We start from the raw sequence: 23566 nt of genomic DNA on the forward strand, positions 1-23566 counted from the left end.
GGGCACACTGCCAAACTCATTTTACAAAGCCAATATTATTTTGACTCCAAAACTAGATGAGGACACCACAAGAAAAGTACAGGCTAATATCACCAATGGATACAGATGGAAAGCTCCTCAAAATAATACAAGAAATAATAGTCAACAGCACACACACACACACACAAAAGGATCATATGCTATGATCAAGTGGAATCTATCCCTGGATGAAATTGATTTATACACAAATCAATAAATGCAATACACCACATTAATGGAAGTTAAGATAAAAAACATATCATCATCCCAATACATGTAGAAAGGACATGTGAGGACAACTACATGCAAAAGAATAAAATTTACACAATATATATAAAAAATAACTCAAAATTAATTACAGACTTAAATGTAAGACCAAAACCCATAAAACTCCTGGAAGAAAACATAGTCAGTTGCTCTTGAATATCAATCTGAGAGCATTTTTTTGGATCTCCTCCAGCAAAGGGCAACAAAAGCAAAAACTTAACAAAAGGGAGTACATCAAACTAAACAGCTTTGCATAGCAAAGAAAACCATCAACAAAACAAAAAGGCAAAATCCTGAATGGGAGAAGATATCTGCAAATGACATATAGCCAGTAAGGGTTAATATCAAAATATTCCACAAAAGACCCCAAATAGCCAAAGCAATCTTGAAAAAGAAAACAAAGCTGAAGGCATCACAATTCCTGACTTCCAGCTACATTACAAAGTTGTATTCATCAAGACAGTATGGTACTGAAACAAAAGAAGACATATAGATCAACAGAACAGAAGAGAAAACCCAGTAATGGACTCATAACTATATGATCAACTAATCTTTAACAAAGCAGGAAAGAATATCCAATGGAAAAAAGTCTCTTCAACAAAAGGTGTTGGGAAAACTGGACAGCAACATGCAGAAAAACAAAATTGGACCACTTTCTTATACCACACACAGAAACAAATTCAAAATGGATGAAAGACCTAAATGTGAGACAGGAAACCGTCAAAATTCTAGAGGAGAACACAGGCAGCAACCTCTTTGACATCAGCCGTAGCAACTTCTTACTAGATACATAACCAGAGGCAAGAGAAACAAAAACAAACATGAACTACTGGGACTTCATCAAGAGAAAAAGCTTCTGCACAGTGAAGGAAACAATCAATAAAACTAAAAGGCAGCCTGCAGAATGGGAGAAGATATTTGCAAATGACATATCAGATAAAGGGTTAGCATCAAGAATCTATAAAGAACTTATCAAATGCAACATCTGAAAAACAAATAATCCAGCTAAGAAATGGGCAGAAGACATGAATAGCCATTTCTCCAAAGAAGACATACATATGGCCAAGAGACACATGAAAAGATGCTCAACATCACTCATCATCAGGGAAATACAAATCATAATCACAATGAGATACCATCTCACACCTGTCAAAATGGCTAAAATTAACAACACAAGAAACAACAACAGATGTTGGCAAGGATGCAGAGAAAGGGGAACCCTCTTACACTGTTAGCGGGAATGCAAACTGGTGCATCCACTCTGGAAAACAGCATGGAAATTCCTCAAAAAGTTAAAAATAGAACTACCCTATGACCCAGCAATTGCACTACTAGGTATTTCCCCAAAGGATACAAAAATACTGACTCAAAGGGGAACCTGCATCCCTATGTTTATAGCAGCATTATCAACAATAGCTAAACTATGGAAAGAGCCCAAATGTCCACTGACTGATGAATGGATGAAGAAGATGTAGTATATACATATATATATACAATGGAATATTACTCAGCCATAAAAAAGAATGAAATCTTGCCATTTGCAACAACGTGGATGGAGCCAGAGTGTACTATGCTAAGTGAAATATGTCAGAGGAAGACAAATACAATATGATTTCACACATATGAGGAATTTAAGAAACAAAACAGATGAACACAGGGGAAGAGAAAAAAAAAAGACAGGGAAGCAAACCATAGGAGACTCTTTAACTATAGAGAAAAAATTGAGGCTTGCTTTGGGGGAGGTGGGCAGGGGATGGGCTAAATCAATGATAGGTATTAAGGAGGGCACTTGATGTGGTGTGCCCTGGGTGTTATATGTAAGTAATGAATCACTAAATTCTACTCCTAAAACCAATATTTCACTATATGTTAACTAACTAGAATTTAAATAAAACAAAAATACATAAAGAACTCAGCTCAGTATCAGAAAAAAAAACCACCAAAAAACCAATGTAATTAAAAAATGGGTAGATGGGGCGCCTGGGTGGCACCGCGGTTAAGCGTCTGCCTTTGGCTCAGGGCGTGATCCCCGCGTTAGGGGATCAAGCCCCACATCAGGCTCCTCCGCTATGAGCCTGCTTCTTCCTCTCCCATTCCCCCTGCTTGTGTTCCCTCTCTCGCTGGCTGTATCTATCTCTGTCAAATAAATAAATAAAATCTTAAAAAAAAATGGGTAGATGACTTAAATACACATTTCTCCAAAGAAATACATATAGCCAATGGACACATGAAAAGATGCTCAACTTCACTGACAGTTAAGGAAATACAAATCAAAATCACAATAAGATATCACCTCATAACTGTCAGAATGGCTATTATCAAAAAGACAAGAAATGACAAGTGTTGGTGAGGATGTGGAGAAAAGGCAGCCCTGGTGCACAAGGAGTGGGAATGTAAAATGATGCATCCACTATGGAAAAAGTATGAAGTTTCATAAAAAAACTAAAGATAGAACTACCATATGATCCAGCAATTACACTTCTGGTTATTTACACTAATTCAAAAAGATACATGCAACCCTATGTTCATTACAGCATTATTAACTATAGCCAGGATATGGAAACAACCTAAGGGTCCATCAACAGATGAATGGATAAAGATGTGGTATACATATACAATGGAATATTATTGAACCATTAAAAAGAATGAAATTCTGTCATTTGTGACAACCTGGATGGACCTAGATGGTATTAAGCTAAGTGAAATTAATCACACACAGAAAGAAAAATACCATGTGATTTCACTTATATGTGGAATCTAAAAAGCAAAACAAAATAGAAACAAACTCATAAATAGAGAACAATCTGGTAGTTGCCAGGGGAGATGAACAAAACACGGGAAGAGAATTAAAAGGTACAATCTTCTAAGGGTGCCTGAATGACTCAGTCAGTTGAGTGTCCAACTCTTGATTTTGGCTCAGGTCATGATCTCAGGGTTGTGGGATAGAGCCTCACGTTGGGCTCCACATTCAGAGGGGAGTCTGCTTGAGGTTCTCTCTCTCCTGCTCCCTCTGCCCCTTCCCACTATGCCCTCTCTCTCTCTGAAATAAATAAATGAACCTAAATAAAATAAACAAATGGTGCAAACTTCCAGTTTTAAAATAATAAGAGATGAGAATACAATGTGCAATATAGGAAATATAGTTAATAATATGTAACAACTTTGTATGATGACAGATGACAGCTAGGTTTATCATGGTGAGCACTTCATAATATATATAAATGTTGAATCACTATGTTGTACACTTGAACTAATATAACAGTGTATGTCCACTATGCTTCAATTAAAAAAAAGAACATTGACAAAATTCACTATCTTTTTAAGATAAAAACTCTCAACAGATTAGGTATAGAAGGAATGTACCTCAACACGATGAAGGCCATTATGTCAAGTCCACAGCTAATATCGTATTCAATACTGAAAAGTTAAAAGCTTTTATTCAAGATCAGGAAAAAGACAAGGATGCCTACTCATCACTTGTATTCAACATTGTACTGGAAGTCCTAGTTAGAGCAATTAGATATGAAGAAAAATAAATAGCATCCGAATCAGAAAGGAAGAAGTAAAAAAAAAAATTTCTGGTTTGCAGGTGACATGATAGTATATACGGAAAACCTAAAGACTCCACCAAGAAACTTGCTAGAACTAATCAACAAATTCAGTAAAAACAAAGGATACAAAATCAACATACTAAAATCAATTGCATTTCTGCCACTAACAATGAACTGTCTGAAAGAGAAATTAAGAAAGAAATCTCATTTACGGTAACATCAAAAACAATAAAATACTTCGGATTAAATTTAACCACAGAGGTAAAAGCCTTATATACTGAAAACAATAAGACACTGATGAAAGAAATTGAAAAGATACTAAATAAATGGAAGGATATCCCACATTCTTGGGTTGGATGAATTAATATTTTTTAAGTATCCATACTACTCAAGCAATCCACAGATTCAATGCAAAAGTAGTAAAAAAAAACAATCTCCAAATTTGTATGGAACTACAGAAGACCCTGAAAAGCCAAAACTATCTTGAAAAAGAAGAAAAAAGCTGGAGGCATCAGACTTCTGATTTCAAAATATATTACAAAGCTATAGTAATTAAAACAGTATGATAGTGGCATAAAGAGAGACACATAGACCACTGGAATAGAATAGAAAGCCCAGAAATAAATCCACTCAACTAATATTTGACAAGGGTACCAAGAACACACAATGGGGAAAGGACGGTCTCTTCAATATACAGTGCTGGAAAAATTTTATGTCCACATGCAAAAATATGAAACTGGGCCCTATCTTACACCACTTATAAAAATTAACTCAAAATGGGTTAAAGTCTCAACCATAAGTCCTGAAACCATAAAACTCATAGAAGAAAACATAGGGAAAAGGCTTCTTTTTTTTTATTATTATGATATGTTAGTCATCATACCGTACATCATTAGTTTTTGATGTGTTCCATGATTCATTGTTTGCGTATAACACCCAGTGCACCATGCAATACTTGTCCTCCTTAATGCCCATCACCGGGCTAGCCCATCCCCCCAGCTCCCTCCCCTCTGAAACCCTCAGTTTATTTCCCAGAGTCCATAGTCTCTCATGGTTCATTCCCCTTTCTGTTTATCCCCCCTTCATTATTCCCTTCCTTCTCTTACCGATCTCCCTGCTATTCCTTATATTGAGTGAAACCATATGATAATTGTCTTTCTCTGCTTGACTTATTTCACTTAGCATAATCTCCAGTCCCATCCATGTTGCTGCAAATGTTGGGTAATCATTCTTTCTGATGGCTGAGTAATAATGGAAAATCTTCTTGACACTGGTCTATTTTTTATATGATACCAAAAGCACAGATAATAAAAGCAAACAACAACAACAACAACAAAAAAAACAAGTGGGATGACATCAAACTGAAAAGCTTCTGCACAGCAAAGAAAACAATCAACAAGATGAAAAGGCAACATACAGGAGGAGGAAAATATTTGCAAACCACGTATCTGATAAAGGCTTAATACCTAAAATATGCAAGGAACTCACACAAGTCAATAGCAAAAACAAACAAACAAAAACCTTATACTCTGATAATAAAATGGGCAGAGTACCTGAATAGACAATTGGCCAAAGGACATGAAAAGATGTTAATCATCAGAGAAATGTAAGTCAAAAGCACAGTATCACTCCCCCCTAGTAGGATGGTTATTATCAAAAAGAGAAGAAAAAACACATGTTGATGAAGATATGGAGAAGAGGAAACCCTCACGCACTGTTGGTGGGAATGTAAATTGGTACAACCATTATGGAAAACAGTATGGAGGTTTCTCAAAATATTAAAAATAGAACTACTATATGACCCAGAAATCCCACTTGTGGATGGATATACATTTGAAGGAAATGGTATCAGTACCTTAAAGAGATACAGGCACTCTCATGTTCACTACAGCATTATTCTGAATAGCCAAGATACAGAAATATGGAACCTCTATGTCCATTGGTGGATGAATGGTTTAAAAAAATATGATTAGATAATGCAATATTATCCAGCCATAAAAAGTTAGACATCCTGACATCTGCAACATGAATGAACCTAAAAGCCATTAGGCGAAGTGAAATAAGCCAGAGAAAAACAAACACTGTATGATATCATTCATATGTAGAAATCTAAAAAAATAAAGTTGGGCTCATAGAAACAGAAAGTAGAACGGTGGTTGCTAGCGGCTATAGGGTAGGGTGAATGGGGGGATGTTGGCCTCCAGGCTTTCAGTAATAAGGTGAATAAGTTCTGAGGATCTAATGTATGGCATGGCAGCTATGATTATAGTAGTACCATACTGTATACTTGAAATTTGCTAGGAGAGCAGATCTTAAGCATTCTACCTCCACACATATGCAAAATGATAACTGTGTGAGGTGAAGGATGTGTTGATTAACTTGATTGTGGTAAGAAATTCACAATGCATATATATATCAAATCATGTGTACATCTTAAGTATATACCATTATTTTCTGTCAATTATATCTTAATAGAGCTGGAAAAAAATTGTCTATTATACTCTGGCAAGAAATAGCAAAATTAGTAATAATCATTCATTATATTAAGTTGGCTTTGGCTAATGGTGTGATATATAATTATGGACATTTGGTTATTATATAAGTGGCTTCAATAACTGATGTTTTTTTGTTAATGCTTTGTTAATGTCTTGATGGTGGTTTTTAAATTGCCCTTTCCTCCAGAAATCAATTAAAAGAGGTAAAACTTCAAAATTTGAGAAGTACTTGATTTTTAAATATACATCTTAAATACTTCCACCCACCTATAAAGAATACTATGAAGATAACCCAAGCTTTATTAATTCCAAAATTATATTAGTATCCTCCAAGTATTCTGATCTAAAAATTCAGTTTATTTTGTAAACAGGAAATGGCTACAAGCACACGGATAATATTCAAAATTATAAAAGAATACATATCTTGAGGTTTTTGCTTGAATAATCAACAAGCTTGTTATATTAGTGGAATAATCAGGGATTAATGCACACAGAATTAAAGTCCTAATTTCTAGAACAAGTATCTGAGAACTGAAAATTTAATTTACTGCTAGCTATGTGTAGAGTACTTTATTCAGAAGATTCCAAATGTTTAAATTAATCTGATTAATTTTTCAGGAGCCTTTTAAAACTCGGAAAAAATAATGGGAACTGCTGCAATAACTTACTAAACATTTGCCAAACACCAGTAACTAAAAGAGCAGTTCACACAGACTCTGCCTCTTAAAAAGAGGAGAAAGGCGACACCCTCCTAGATGTCAGTTTCGTATCTATTCACAGAATGTACGAAGACATCCAGGGAATCAATTAGCCGAGAGGAGAAGTAATAGAATTCATTAATAAGCTACCAAAGCAAAGCTTTGATGGTTTCAATCAAAATAAGGAAGGCTAAAACAGTTACGAAATCAAAGCACCAGGAAAATCGTAAGATGAAGGTGCTTAAATCAGGTCCCTGACTTCAGGTAGTTCTGCAACTAAACAGATGATTATATTCTATTTTGAAAGATCTCCTGAGATAGAAATTACACATCCATTCTCAGGGAATTATAAATCATGCCTCCTGCTCTGTTGAAATCGTCCTGTTTATCATTACCCCTCATTCTTAGCTAAGCCAGACATCAGACCCTTCCCTAAGTTGATCCATGTGTAATCACTGATCATTTATATTCATGACGCAGTCAGTTGGGTAGGGATGGCAAACCAGTTTCAACCAACATACCAACCCCAATCAGTTCCTAGTGAGACCTGTGCACTCTTGAGGACGATCGTGAGGCCAATGGCCACTTATAAGGGAGAGCTGCTATGGCGGCTTAGAGAGTCAGCAGGGCACCTGACAAGAGCTGCTCCATAACCACTTCCCCAAGGACTCCACTTGAACTGATGGACAGCAAAGCAAGAGGTCTTCAGTGCCGGTGAAGCTGCGTACGGCCCCATTGCTTGCCTTGGCTCCTGGGTGGAGTACAGTGGTCAAGTCTCACTTCACCGGGATGGTCAGTGACAGAAGTAGGTGAAAGCCACGGCCAGAATGTTTTCACTTCACTCAAGTGTGAGCACAGCAGGTTCCGGGCAAAGCTCCAGGAACCTAAGGAATGGGTCCAACTCCTTGGAAGTGTCAACTTCATTACCTCACCTGGCAACATCGCATCATTTTCTCTCATTCTGTATCAGTGGTTTCCCACGAGAAGCTCCTTAAGCCTCAAAATAAGTTCAGAACCACTAGACCCCCACCCTCGACCCGAGAAAATACATGACAAAAAAATAAACTGAATTCAGTAACACTCCTGTGTGATTCTAGATTTTACCACCCAAACTACACCTATACATACTGGAAAAACTGTAGCATATGTGTGTATAAGGTACAATGTCATTGTAGACAATTATTGGTAGACAGGGATTTGAAGATTCCAAACCATTCTCTAAGTCCCCTAGGGCTACCTGGCTCCCAGCTCCAAAACATGCTGTTGTGTGCACTGGACACTAGAAGGAAGAGGGTTAGGGGCCCCTGACAAAAAGCCTTCAAAAACAAAACTGAAGAAAGTTAGGTTTCTTCTGTGTCTTCCCTCAGGAAGAAAGAACTTTTGCTTTCTCTTTTTAGGTTATATTTTTATTTAATCATTTTCACTGCTTTTCTTGCATACACTCAACTTTTCTAATTCCCTCTATAATGAGGAAATTAAAATTAGACATAATAAGCTAATCTAAAGCATAGTGCTAGAGTTCTGTGTCATTATGGGCAATTGCCTAGCTGGCCAGCTCACTCTCCCAAATATCTGGGTTAGCAAAGTTTATCTTTCTGCCAGGACTTACTTTACTCAGACATACACAAAGCCTGCTGACTTAATGTCCTCAGAAATCTAAAGATTCAGTCACTTTTTTTTCCCCTTATATCCCCGACTTTATTCAGTGGCACATTCACAGCAGGGATGGGGGTAGACACAAGATGGGGCCTGATCTGTCCTGGAGTCCTGGGTTCACCGTACACCATGCACTATGGACGGGAGGGAGCTCAGGGGGGCTGGGTGGCTCCAGCAGAAGCCTGTGTATACCAGGGAGGAAGGAGTAAGGGCCTGGATCCCCCTAGCCCACGCCCATAATGGGAGGGGCTAATCCTGGGCTGAGGTTGAGGGGCGGGGTGGGGGACACAAGGGTCTGCTCCAGAAGGGCCAAGTGGCCAAGCCCTTACCCAGGGCACAAGTCTACAGGGCAGGTTGGGGGGGCACTCTGGATGTAGAGCTGTGCCGCTCTCCCTTTTCCCCTCTGGTGAGAGAAACAAGGGTTCTGGGCTGGGCCAAGCAGCTACCCCGTCCTGCCCCATCCTGTCCTTGGCCAATCAGAATGGTGATGTCTGCTTGACAATGAAGCCTTGATATGCAAATGCCTTCATGATATTGACATTGTTAACAGTCATCAATGCCTGTGTGTTACAGGCTGAGGCCCTTGTTCGTGTCCACAAGTCCATTCTTGGGCCAGCAGCCCATGGCGAACCTGCAAGCCTTTTTCAGATTAATCCACTGCTTGAAACAGTCTGCCACTGGCAAACCCAAGTACTGGCACTGGCCCAGGAGCAGGACTTTCAATCCCAGTCTCCACAAGTGACAAAAATTGACTTGACATTTGGATGACCCTCTCCAGCACTTGCTGCAGGCTTGGCAGGCCATCCACCACAGCTTGAATAATCCCAGTGAGCTCTGGATGGAATGGAGTAAGCTGTGGGTGCACTGTGGGCTGGACATAATCGATCTCCATGGTCTGACCATTTAGTTTCAGGATGGGGAACTTGATGATTTCCTCCATGCACTCTGACCCTGGCCGACACAACCTACTTTCTGTGTTAATGCAACTTACGTTTAATTCTGCCTGCGTTGTTTCAAGTTCAGTCATTAAGATGTAACCTACTCTTCTTTACTAAGGCACACATAAGTGGACTAATAGAGTTCTGAGGTCTCGCTTCTGTATGGCAAGGGAAATCAGACTGGAAGAATAAGAGTATATTTAATTCCAGACAAAAGAAGGCTACCAGGCTTTTTAGCATTTTATTTGCAATATAGGTGAGATCCTCTGAGATATTTTAGCATGAAAATTCACTATAGATGTAAAAAATGTAATTATCATGATAATACAAGTGCAGTCAGAAAGAAAAGGAAGCCTAAGTACTGTGGATGGTGATAATTTCAATTAAGAGGTGAAAGCAGTATAAATGGATAAAATCTAAGAATGTGATTTTTTTTAAAACAGAAATCAATTCAATGAACTCCTGAACCATCCTGCTATTTGCTGAGAACTGGCATGAAGTAATGATTTTAAGCAGAGTACATATTTATGCCATATAAGTCAGGTAAATGTCTCTATCATATTTATTGTTTTAATTTTATCTCTAATCAAGCTTTTACTCAATGCTTTTTTTTTTGTCAGTACATAGCTCTACATTGTTTCTGTCAAACAGTAAAATACAAACTAACATAGGTGACCAAATGGAAGATGAAAAATTTTTTCTTTATAGAAGTCTTAGAGCTGATAAATGATAAAAATATGATAGAATTAGAATAGAAGATTTTGGAACTCCTAAGGGATCTAAGCATTGATCACTAACTGCTAATATCATTAAAAGAGAGAGAACTGGACAACCTGACGGTAGAACAAGATACTACCTATGAAGCATCTTGACAAAAAAACAAATGAAAAACACCAGGTCTGAATTTGGTCAAGCTGCTAGCTTCTGCCAATTTGCATAAAAACCAACAGAACGAAAGAACCTGTTAAGCCATATCCAGTAATGCACCAAGCAAAATTAAGAGCATGTGAATACTATGAAACAACCAGCCCAGTTTTTCCTACAAATAAATTGCAAGGAAAAACAAGGGAGAAAGAGAAATATGGAGATAGGTAAGAAGGACCATGAATTATATTATGACAGGAGATAATGAGAAATATAACAACAGACTGGATATTTTATGGTATTAAGGAAGTACTGATAATTTTTAGGTGTTATATCTGTACTGTGATGTTTTTAAACAGAGTTCTTTCCTTTAAAAATATATGATAAATACATTTGACATAATTATATAATGTCTGGAATTTTCTTCATAATCTAGTTGTTGAGGAGTAGGAGGAATATAGATGACACGAGTTTGCCCAGGAGTTGATAACTGTTGAGGTTGGATAGATGGATTTATGGGTTCCATTATATTCTCTTTAATTCTGTCTAATTTCACAATTTCCCATATGTTATTAGTTTGCTAGGGCTGCCATAACAGCAACAACAACAAAAACCAGACTGGGTGGCGTAAGCAATGGAAATGTACTTCCTCACATCATCTTCTCTCTGCACACAGCCATCCCTGGGCTCTTTCTGTCCAAATTTCTTCTTCTTGTAAGGACACCGGTCAGACTGGATTGGGCCTCACTCAAACGGCCTCATTTTAACTTCATCACCTTTTCAAAGGCCCTGTCTCCAAATACAGTCACATTCTGAGGTACTAGGGGTTAGGACTAAAACATATGAATTCTGACAAAACAATTTAGTCCGTAATACCAAAATGAAAAATTTCAAATTAAAACATAACATATAAGGGGTGCCTGGGTGGCTCATTCAGTTAAGTGTCTGACTTTGGCTCAGGTCATAATCTCAGGGTCCTGGAACCCAGCCCTGGGTCAGGCTCCATGCTTAGTGGGGAGTCTGCTTCTCCCTCTGCCTGCCGCTCCCCCTGCTCATGCTCTCTCTCATATAAATAAATAAAATCTTTTTAAAAAAATAACATAATATTGAAATTATATTTTTAAATGAAATAAAATACATAAAATCTGTAACTTCAAAAACTGAAGAGATATGAATTATTTCTTGACCTACATCTCCAAATAAACTTGTCTCATAGTCTCACCTTTCAATATTTATATAGACCTCCTCACTCAACATGTATCCCTAGCAGAAACGTTGCATCTCATTTTCTTGTAGTGCCTTTCTGAGATCATAGAGACTGAACCACATCATAAGAAAACAGTATTTGTCATCAGCAGCTAACAATAGCTATTAGAGTGCTATGGACTGAATGTTTGCATCCCCAGTAAATTCGTATGTTGAAGTTTAATCCCCAATGTGATGGTGTTTGGCAGTGGGGTCTTTGGGAGGTAATTAGGTCATGTGAGCGGGAGTCCTCATGATGGGATTAGTCCCCTTACGAGAAGCCAGAGAACTACCTCACTCTCTTTTTACAGGGTGAGGATATTAGAAGTCAGCAGTCTGCAAACTAGAAGGCAGCTCTCACCAGAATGTGACCATACTGGGACCCTGATCTTGGACTTCTAGCCTCCAGAACTGTGAGAAATGTATTTATGCTGTTCATTAGCCACCAGTTTATAGTATTTCGTTACAGCAGCCCAACCTAAGACGTAAAGCATTATCTATTTTTTAAATAACTATTCATCTAACAAATATTACCTCTCATTTTCAAAATTATACACAGAGAAATTGACGTGAGCGAGATGACAGTCTACCTAGGAAGATTTGTAACTGATTAATTTATTTATCCAGTATCCCATTTCTACCTCAGTGAAGATCGTCAGTGGAAGGCCAAGTGCTTGATTTTTCTATCCTATGCCACAGGACTTAAATGAAATCATAGAGAAAATACGGCCCAAACTTATCTGGAAAAACAGCATATTAGTTAGAAGTCAACAAGAGATTCATGAAAGGATAGGCCTAATAAGGTGATAGCATGTAATAGGACTAAATGTATGATTCTAGTCTAGGGTCCAAAAACACTGGAAAAAAATATAGGAGATGTATGGCTTAACAAGAATACACATTAAAAATTTTATTAAGAATTTTAATTGGCAATAAAAGACTGAAAGTCAATAATGTACTTACTGAGAGTTAATATATCAGGCTGCATCAGTAGAATTACAACTTAAGAAGAAAGAGATGATGATCCCATTTTATTCAAGGCTGGGTTTCATCTGAAATTTTTGTTTCTACATGACCAGCACACTTTATAAACTATAACATTAAGCTGGTGAATATATTTCACACCCATCAAAGGAAGAATGGCAACAGAACTTGGAAATGTTAGGATAAAATAAGGCTGAAGAGAGACAGAAAGGTTGTCTTCAAGTACCTGGGGGGCTGTCATCTGGAAAGGCTTCCGGGCTATCCTTCACGGCCCCAAGAGGGGAAACTTTTGTTGACCTGGCTAACTCCTCCGCATCCTTAGGAAACATCACTTCCTCAAGGAGGCCTCTCTGGCTCCTGAGCGCTGGCTGCAGCATTCTTCTCTGTTGGGCACCAATCCCATTTCTAATTGTCAAATGGTGTTAGCCTGCTAGACCGCAAACTCCCAGAGAGGACGGACCATGTCTGACGGGCTCGTCCTAGAACACTCTGTGCCTACCATAGGTAAGTGAATGAAACAGCACATGACAAACAGATTTGTCTTTGATACAGACATGTATTTTTCTTTTTTTTTTTTTTTAAAGATTTTATTTATTTATTTGACAGGGATAGAGACAGCCAGCGAGAGAGGACACAAGCAGGGGGAGTGGGAGAGGAAGAAGCAGGCTCATAGTGGATGAGCCTGATGTGGGGCTCGATCCCACAATGCCGGGATCACGCCCTGAGCCGAAGGCAGATGCTTAACCGCTGTGCCACCCAGGCGCCCCAGACATGTATTTTTCTAATACAGCTGTGCAGAGACTCACAGGCTGCCTCAAGAAGTAGCCATTTTTCTTTCACAGGAAACCCTCGCTGGGGCTTAAAACGGTGGTCCACTTTGCCTGAGGCAGGGGTGGGTAAAGTAGATGGGATTAAAGCATCAAGGGGGTGACTGGCTTAGGTGATTTTTAGCCTCCTTACTCCCCTTAAGGCCCTATCATTTGAGTTCTGCTAGGACAGGTTATGCTTTTTATGCCCCAGATTTCACGTAGCACATCAGCTGTATTCTCATCCAGTTTAGAAAAGGTTAGAATAAATTTCTATGTCATTCCTTCCGTTTGAATGCAAATTTCATTTGATTTTTTTTTCTATCTTTTCCTTCTTCTCTCCCTACTCCAGAAAGCTGATGATCAATATTTCCATTTCACTGTAAGGATGCATAAAGCTTCAGGAAACATAGTAGCAGACAGTGAGGTGCGGTCAGACTAAAGACAAAAGAAATACATCTGAGGTTCTTAGCATCAACTGTGCCAAACGTAAATGCAGATTTGATAAATGACACAAAGTCATTACTTCTCCATTTCCCTTTCTGTGGATCTGATTTTTACAAGGCCTCAATTTTCCATAGAAACAGATCAGATTTATAGCCAATACAAAGATTGCATCTTTTATTTATAAGGCAAAAATCTACCCAAATACTTTTCAATACTGGCTTTTAGAGCATTAGGCAAGCATTAGATAACTTTGGTTATTCCTGTGGGAATTAATACACAAAGACCCTGAAGGTCGATCTTCTCAGCACAGTTCCTGAAACTACCAATTCTGACCTCGATTACTTGATTCAGTTTGATAAGGAAGTTTTGGGATGAGGTCATCATATATGTGAACAAATACACATGCTCGCTCTCCTTTCTCCACTCCCTGACTTCCTTCTTGAGGAACACCTTTTGTAAAAGCACCCCCAGCCAGGAATCAATTCATAGGCAATTACGAAATTAAGAAAACAACATGGTATTAACTAAAAATAATTAAAATGCAAACTAACTTTTTTTTTTTTTTGCTTTAAATATTTCTGGGGGTGAAAGGACACCACACTTCTACTCAATTAAGAGAAACATTTTTACAGTCTTGAGGTCTTTTATTTTCTTTACATTTATCACGCCGTGAATTCCTAGGGAATGGGTTCCAGCAGTTCAGGCTCCTTTCCATTGGTTGGTTCTCACAAAGCGTGCTTCTCTGGGTGGGGCAGGCTGGCGCTTCCACTGAACCCAAATACCCTTCTCTTTGGCTTCCTTCTTTTTCTGATCATTTTCCTTCACCCGCTTCAGGAAGCTCTCTCGGCTCTTTGAGTGTTTAATATGCTCAATGCACACATTAATTCTCTTGCAAGAATCTTGCCCTTAACTTGTTTATAACAATGCCAACAGCATGCTGAGTAACACTGTAGACTCTTCCAGTTTTGCTATGATAATATTTGTGGGGCATTCCTTTTTGAACAGTGCCCATTCCTTTGATGTCCACAATATCACCTTTCTTGTAGATTTGCATGTTATGTGGCCAAAGGAACAACACCATGTTTTCTAAAAGGCCTAGAGAACACATAGCAAGTACCTCTCCTCTTTCCCTTTGTGTTGGTCATTTCGGCGATCTACTGGAAGATGGCAATTCCAGCCAAAAGGCCAAACCTAACTTATTGTGAATCTTAGTACATCCACTGAAAAGTTTCTGAAAAAATTAGGCTGAGATAGGGTTGGGGAAAGGGGGGGAAGCAGACAAGTGACACCCAAAAGTTAAGAGTACAGTTGTTAGGAGGGCACCCCCACACCAGGAAAAGGGGCTTTCAGAGAGCCCTCCCCAGAACAGGACTCAATACGACTATCCTGAGGAAGTGTGGGCTGGATGGAGATCATTTCTATCACCTTTGAGTTTCATGCCTCTTTCTGAGGTTATTCCTTATTGCAAGGATAAGTGAGACAAGAAAGAGGTTACAGAGAAACTATGAGAATGGAGAAGTCACACCATTTTCAAATGCTTAATGCTTTTTCTTTTGCACTATGTCATGCTAGCATTTCAAGACCAGAGAGTAGATCCTTGATTTATATCTCACTCTGATAGCCCTCTGTTTTCTACAGCTTTAAGTATAACCTGCCAAGTAAGGTACTCATTCCTATATTCAGTATAACTTCAGACACATCTATGAGAAAAAAATACACGTGGAAAATGTATGTCTATGCTAAGCAAATGGTACATGGATATACTCTACGGAGCAGTGCTTCTCAAACTCAAACGTGCCTACCGATCACTGGCCATCGTGCCGACATGCAGACTGCGGGCCGGCAGGTCTGAGATGCTGCCTGTCTAACGAGCTCTCAGGTGATGTGATGCTGCTCACGCTGAGTACATTTTAGACCCTGACACGAAAACCCAGCTTTGGCAGAAATCAGTGCCCGCACCTTCATTCCCGCTCTGCTTTTTCTCCCGAGTTCCTGTACTCTTTCCTGTTTCACTGCTGTAAGAAAATTTCAGCACTGAGCTAAGTGAGTGCAAAAGAAAATATTCTAAAATCACAACTTCAAGTAGAGCAGCAAGATTTCAAGTTGTCTCAGGGGTAGAGACATAATTTTTGATATGCATGAATTATACATACTTCATGCAAATCATTGAACACAGTAGCCTATTTCTTTCCATAAATGAAGCCCTATGTCTGCATAACTTAAAGGAAGTTTATTTCATTAATGCACAGCACACCATCTCATTGTTCAGGTATCTCTGGGGAATGAAGTGGTCTGAATAAGCCGAATTTTCCAGATAAATAAAGTTTTTCTTAAAGTTTCGGAATATATGCGCACCCTGCTCAGCTGGGAGCCTGCTTCTCCCTCTCCCTCTGCTCCTCCCCACTGCTCATGCACTCGTTCTCTCTCATAAATAAATAAATAAAATTTTTAAAACGGGGGGCACCTGGGTGACTCAGTCAGTTGAGCGTCTACCTTCGGCTCGGGTCATGACTCCAGGGTCCTGGGATCTAACCCTGTGTCGGACTCCCCTGCTCAGCAGGAACCCTACTTCTCCATCTCCCTCTGCTCTTCGCCCCTGCTCACACACTCACATGCTCTGTCATAAATAAATAAATAGGATCTTTCTTAAAAAGTTTCCAAATATATTTATTTCAATGATTTTTAATGGAAATCTTCATTAACATATTCTAAACTTGTCAGCCTTACAAAACAAGGTTTAACACACATCTACAATTATCCAGGGTCAACAATGATTATGCGATGGCATGATATATCAATGCTATGGGAGCTTCTCCGGTCTGTATGGAACTACGTGTTCCCTCCCACACCGCAGAGTCTTGGAGTGGCCCCTTAGGCCTTCCTCAAGCCAACTTCTGCTTCCTTCCTCCATGATCAGCTCTCTTTCTGCTGACTGCCCTTCTCTTTCAGTTTTTAATTTGTTGCTTTATTTTTCACATAATATTCTGGAGAAGATTCTGAGACTGGCTCCCTTCTCATTTCTCTTATTTATTATTACTTTTAAAAGATCCTATTTATTTATTTGAGAGAGAGAGAGAGAGAGAGCACTAGACAGACAGAGGGAGAGGGACAAACAGACTCTCCACTGAGAAAGAAGCCCAACATGGGACTCGATCTCAGGACCCTGGGATCATGACCTGAGCTGAAGGCAGACGCTTAACCGACTGAGCCACCCCCGTGTCCCTATTATTATTATTTTAATAAATAAAAGGAGCTCTCTTTCAGGGCTTTGGGCTGCCAGTTGCCTCAATCAGAGCAATCATTCCAGCTTAAAGAAATCACATAAGTTGACTCTTGATTACGTATCTCTTACTGTGACTATTGAATACTCACTGATCCCGGTGTCCTTACAGTATTGGACCAAGTATTGCCCCATGACTCTTAGCAGATGATTATACTCCTGGACATTGAGAAATTCCTGCTTATTATGGGATGGCTCCATGATCTCCAACGGTATATTAACAATTCCAACCACGCCTGCACCAAGTCTGGGAGAATAAATAAATACATAAGTAAATTCTGGGAAACTTAGCTAAGGAAAAAGAAAAAGCAAATATACCATGGTCTTTTGAAATCAGTTGTGGTTTTTTTGGGTTTTTGTTATTTTTTTTTTTTAACAAATAAATTGATTCACTTGGTCTGGACCATGTCAAAGTTTAACAAGTCAAAACTGTATTTTGTTACATAAATCTATGGTAATCCTAGGTATGTCTGGTCTCATAATAAAAAATCTCTTAATGCACACTGTTACTAAATTAATATGACTCCCTTTCCAAACCTAAACCTTACGTGGGAATCAGGGTTGATGGGAAGAGGAAGCTTTTTAGCATTAGACACCACTAACAATGTTTTGCTGAAATAAACTGACATGACCCTTTTAATGATCTGGCCAGAGAGTGACTTTCTCCATCCTCATTTCATCTGTCAGGTTGGATTTTTCCTCACCATTGCAGAGGGGTGCAATGTGACAGAGTATTCTGCTTAGATTCCCTGCTTTGGGAAAGAGCATCCAGTTGTCTAGCTCTCCCAACTTCCCTTGGCAAGGCACACAGACCAAGCCTTCCCAGTGTGGAGCTGCTGCCTATGATGTTTTCCATACTGTCCCCCTTCCACCCTGCCCTCCCTTCACTATTCATTCTGTAAGTCTACATTTAGGCATCATTTCTTCCAGGAAGCCTGACTCAACTTCCCCCAGTTTGGTTGACGACCCCTCCTAATACTCTTTTTGTTCCTGATGCTTGCCTCTAGCATATATTCATCCATCCATCCATCCATCCATCCATAGCACTTGGCCCTATTTCAGGAACTAGGAATGCCATATTGAGCAAGAAAAACAAGGTCCCTGCTTATAAAGTTTCTCTTCTATTGAAGCGTGACAGGCAGTAAGGGTAACCAGATCATTTCAGATGGTTTTAAGAGGTAGGAGCAAAATAAAGCAGGTGCTGTAACATGTGAAGAGTGATAAGGTGGGGTGCTGATAGCAGGACCTACCGTTAATCAGACAGTCCAGGAAGACCTTCCTGTGGAGCAAACTTTAGAGCTGGTGCCTAAGTAACACACCAAGACCAGCACTACAGAGATCTGAGGACAGAAGGTTCAAGGCAGAGGGATGGCAGGCACCAGGCACAGGAGCAAGGGAGCTTGGGATCTGTGAGAAACAGGAAGCTGCCGGTGGGGAAGGGAGGGACTGTCCCAGAGCCAGGCAGAGGCCAGATCACTGAAAGAGCAGGGTAACCAATTCTATTCAACACGCAGTGGCGTTTTATACAAGAGAGTAAACTAATTTTTTTTTTTTACAGATCATTCTCGCTGTTTCCACAGAATATTAAAAAATACGTATTTATATACTGGTCCCTTTGACTGGACTGTAAGTTTCTTAGCAGAGGGTAGCAGCTGTTCACCACCTTGTCTGCAGAGCTTAGGGCAGTGCCTGGTGCACGATATTGCAACATGAGAGCTTGCTGAATGAACAAGTGAATGAACTGCTAATTCCTCGAGAGTGAGAAATCAGATGAAGAATGTTCCCCTGAGCCATTCTCCTAGCCACGATTATTGTGTTTGACCTCTGAGCCATTTTACTGGTCACAATTATCCTTTATTTTTTGACTCTCTACATAATTGATGACAGCAGCCCGTGGAGTTTCAGACCATCGGGAAAGCACCAGGACGTATTACTCCGGAAGCCAACTAGGCTGGAGAGTGTTAATAATACACGCTCGTGCAGGTAACAGGCAAGAACTCACACATGTAAGGGTTGCACAAAATGTTAACAGGGTTGCTTTACAAGACTATGGATTTTTCTTTCCTAAAATTTCTTTATTATGCTTATGTTATTTTTAATGGTACAATATTAAGAACCTAACCCAAGGAGACAGTGCAAGAAATGGTAACACATCAAGGTGCTCAGGAAATGTACTGAAAAAATTTCCCAAAGCATGCTTTTGCCTTAGGACAGCCATGCAGCTCTGCCGATACTATAAATTAGGCAGATTAATGCCTGTGCATTGATGGGAAGGGTGAACAGGGGACATGACACCTGCTCCCATCATGATTAATCACTCATCTAACTCCACAGACAGAATCTTACTGCAGCCTCCCCCATCCTGCCTATGCCTCTGAAAACAAAAACATACTTACAAGGACTTCAGTTTCAACTGTGGGCCCACTTTCTGATGCATTTTGATCAGGCGGTTATTACTGTAAATGAACATCCCAGCTTGGCTTCGATTTTCTATGTTCACTCCAAAGAACAAGCAGAGTGTCCTTGCTTTTTTTAATTCTCTGGCATCATATTTAGAAAAGTTAAAAAAGGTTGTTATTAAAATATAAAAATATATTTATATAGTTTTTTATATAAAAACTATATAAAAATATAGTTTATAAACTGCCAATAATTAAACTGAGAAGGTAAACATCAAAGGGACTATATATAAAATACCCAGGTATTTTGCAAAACCTAGTGGGTACACTCAGTATCTCTCCATAGCCAAGTATTCTGGATAAACATGATGGCCATACCAGGCAAACACAAGAAGGCCTTCATTAAGAAACAACCTCATTTGCCAACCTCAATTTACAAGAACTAGAAAGTGCCAAAGACTGGTGAAATGTTAAGTGGTCTCATATGTGTGTACACTGCAGCATTTTTGAGGAAATGATGATTGGACTCTTTTAAAATTTAGGTTATTTTAAACACTGGATGTGGTTTTAACTTCCAGCCTCTCAATATCCTATATAGATTGGAATGTGCCAAAAGATATTCTGTGTGTAGCCTTCTCTCTTTCTCCAAAATCAAAGGTAAATCAAAGTTANTAGCCTTCTCTCTTTCTCCAAAATCAAAGGTAAATCAAAGTTAATAAGGCAAGTTTACAAGGGCAACAGACATGAGCTCCTGTTTTTCTGACTCTGTCCTGCTATATTATGTTTTATGTGACTTTTCCATTAAAAGTGTAAAAACAGAAATTAAGACACAGCAGAATATGATAGAAACAACAGTAGTAACAGCAGGCTGCCTGGAGCCGTGAGAAGTGCCTGGATGTAAGAATCGGAAAGACGGAGCTGGCTTCAACTCTAAGCTCATCTCTGTAACAACCGTGTGACCATGGATAAGTCACTACAACTCTGTCTCTTCTGAAAAATGGGAATAATACATACCTAGCCATTTGGGATGCCATAAGGACTGGAAGAGAGAATGTTAAGTATAAACTTGGAACAGAGCAGATGTCTCACCGATGTTATTTTCCTTTCCCTACCAAGAATGGTACCCAATATAATTCTTCCCCTCTACCCATCTTGTAGCTCTCCTCATTCCACAAAAACAGCCTTTTCTTTTCAAATTTATGATAACATACCATTACAAGTGATATAAATATGCTTACTGGACTGGTTAAATACATCTATCATTAAAGGACAAAGAAAAAGTCCTATTAGTCCTTCTATGTAGACAGGATATACAGAGTACATTAGACTTTAAAGGAAGTTATTGACTTGGATTAACATAGTATGTATTTTTTAAGCACATACATGTTGGGTCAAATATATACAAATCACACTTTTCCCCAAAAATGTATATTCAATATTAAACCTTTACTCTTCAACAAAAAAGAATACTATGCAATGGACCTCAAAACAGGGTGTTGCAATATATTACATAATCACTCTGCAATAGTCACTGGCACACTGATTGTCTTTATTTATTTATTTATTTTAAGCATCTGGGGAGCGCCTGGGTGGCACAGTTAGTTAAGCATCCAACTCTTGGTTTCAGCTCAGGGGTTGTGAGATCAAGCCCCACACTGGGCTCTGCACTCAGTGGGGAGTCTGCTTCAGATTCTCTCTCTCCCTCATGCTTGCTGTCTCTCTCTCTCTCTCTCTCAAAATAAATAAATCTTTTTAAAAACCCAATAAATTAAAAGCATTTTGTTCCAAAAAACAAGTTCATACCAACTAAGTGGCATTATTATTAATAAAATGTAGGTCGGGGCGCCTGGGTGGCTCAGTTGGTTAAGCGTCTGCCTTTGGCTCAGGTCATGATCTCTGGGTCCTGGGATCCAGCTCCACGTAGGGATTCCTGCTCAGTAGGGCATCTGCTTCTCTCTCTCTGTCCCTCTGCCCCTCCCCACTGCTCATTCTCTCCGTCTCTCAAATAAAATCTTTAAAAAAATTTTCTTAAATGTATATCACCTTTCCTGCATATCAGTGTAACTACAAACAATTCATCAACCAGATTTTTCTTTCTGAAAACTTTTAAGAGGGCTTTGCTATGGAAACAGCCCAAGCATCCATCAACTGATGAATAGATAAAGATGTGATGTGTGTACACACACACACACACACACACACACACACACACACACATTGGAATAGTACTCAGCCATAAAAAAAGAATGAAATCTTGCCATTTGCAGCAACATGGGTGGAGCTAGAGAATATTATGGTAAGCAAACAAGTCAGTCAGAGAAAGACAAATGCCATATGATTTCACTCATAAGAGGAATTTAAGAAACAAATGAGCAAAGGGAAAAAGAGAGAGAGAGACACAAACCAAGAAACAGACTCTAAACTGCAGAGAACAAACTGACGGTTGGGGCCGGGAACAGGTGATGGGATTAAGGAGAGCACATGTTGTGATGAGCACCGGGTGAGGTTCGCAAGTGCTGAATCACTATATTACACACCTGAAAACTAATATTACACTGTATGCTTATGCTTACTAACTGGAATTTTAATACAAACTTTAAAAAAAAAGAGGACGCTACTTTTTAATGAAGATTTCTATGAGATTTATTTAGTATTTATTTTGATAAATGCATAGTTAACATATCAAATTTCAGTTTTGAGGAAAGTTACGGTTATATAGCATTTCACAGTTCACAAAAAATAATTCTGGAAACTAGTAATACTTCTTTACAAATCTCTTTCTCAAAGTTATCCCAATTTTCAAAGTCTGGCCTTACTTAGACAACACTGAATGTTCTCAGTTTAACTTGTTTAACACTTGAGCTGGAGACCAAGTCAACTTTACAAACGTAAAGAATGGTTTTCTAAGTTAGGCTTGCTATTTTTATTTTAACTATATATGTAATACGTTTATTTGAAACATTTTCAATTTTAAATTTTAAGCAGTACTAGAAGAGAAAAGAAACCAAGACCAACCCTTCAAAGGTTAGCGTTTGCCAAAGGACACAGAGAAAGTAGTCAGCTGATCCTCTGGGCACAGTTATTTCCTCAACCGAAGAACGAGCTAATTTTTCACTCTGTATTCAGAAGTTTTCACATTATGTAAACGCATGTATGCATGCAAATATGTATTTTATAAATACTCTCATTGATTATGTGGTTGGGGGATTTTGACCATATTATGCTTAATATAATAAAACGTCATAGGCTGAGAAAGAGAAGCTATCACATTAAGCACCAAGTCTGCCTCCTCGGAAATCAGAATTTATTTTATCAAAGTGCAGAGGATTCTGGCAAACAGAAAATCTTATACATCGTACCTCTGTTTCTCTTTAAGAATCTTACGCTTTGCTTCTACATCTTCGAAAGCTTTCTGTAAGACGTCCTGGAGAAGTACATTTAGTTAGGAGAGAACATAATTCCATTAAATTAATGAAAGCTGAGTTGATACTTATTATCCTATTATCCAAATGTTTCACAAGGGTAACAGTGATAGGTCACATGGCCTAATGCAATTGTACCACGGTAGACACTCAATAAATACTTGATAAATGATTCAGTTCCAGGAGCTAAGAGGACACACCAAATCCTAGCCCACGGTTCTCTTTTTGCACATATTCCAATATTCTCTCCGCCTTTTAAAAAGTCATTGCTCCCTGTAATGTCACACTGTCTTTCACACAAATTATACAAAAGCTTAGCAAAGTCATTCGATGTACTGGTACCGTACTGGTACTTTGGTGATGACTTTGACTTTTGTCTGTGAGAATAACAACAAAAAATCCTAAATCACATGATCAATCACTAAAGCTACTTCAGGAAAAACCAAGTTACTATTAAAAAATTTTGTCAGTCACCATACTCCTTTATATCAACTTT

At 38.8% G+C, this 23566-nt stretch overlaps 1 protein-coding gene and 1 pseudogene across 1 annotated transcript in view; both read right to left on the reverse strand.

Moving 5' to 3' along the window:
* The window catches only part of MORC1 (MORC family CW-type zinc finger 1), a 156077-nt gene that overhangs the window by 78585 nt on the left and 53926 nt on the right, over positions 1–23566 (reverse strand). The window contains exons 12-14 of the mRNA XM_034665385.1: positions 23008–23072; positions 19646–19789; positions 17342–17496 (exon numbers count right to left, since the gene is read on the reverse strand). Coding sequence (XP_034521276.1) covers positions 17342–17496; positions 19646–19789; positions 23008–23072 — 364 coding nt within the window. The remainder of the gene's footprint in view (positions 1–17341; positions 17497–19645; positions 19790–23007; positions 23073–23566) is intronic.
* On the reverse strand, positions 9162–9616 carry LOC105241707 (annotated as a pseudogene).

Source organism: Ailuropoda melanoleuca, chromosome 1, assembly GCF_002007445.2.
Source record: "Ailuropoda melanoleuca isolate Jingjing chromosome 1, ASM200744v2, whole genome shotgun sequence".
NCBI lineage: Eukaryota > Metazoa > Chordata > Mammalia > Carnivora > Ursidae > Ailuropoda > Ailuropoda melanoleuca.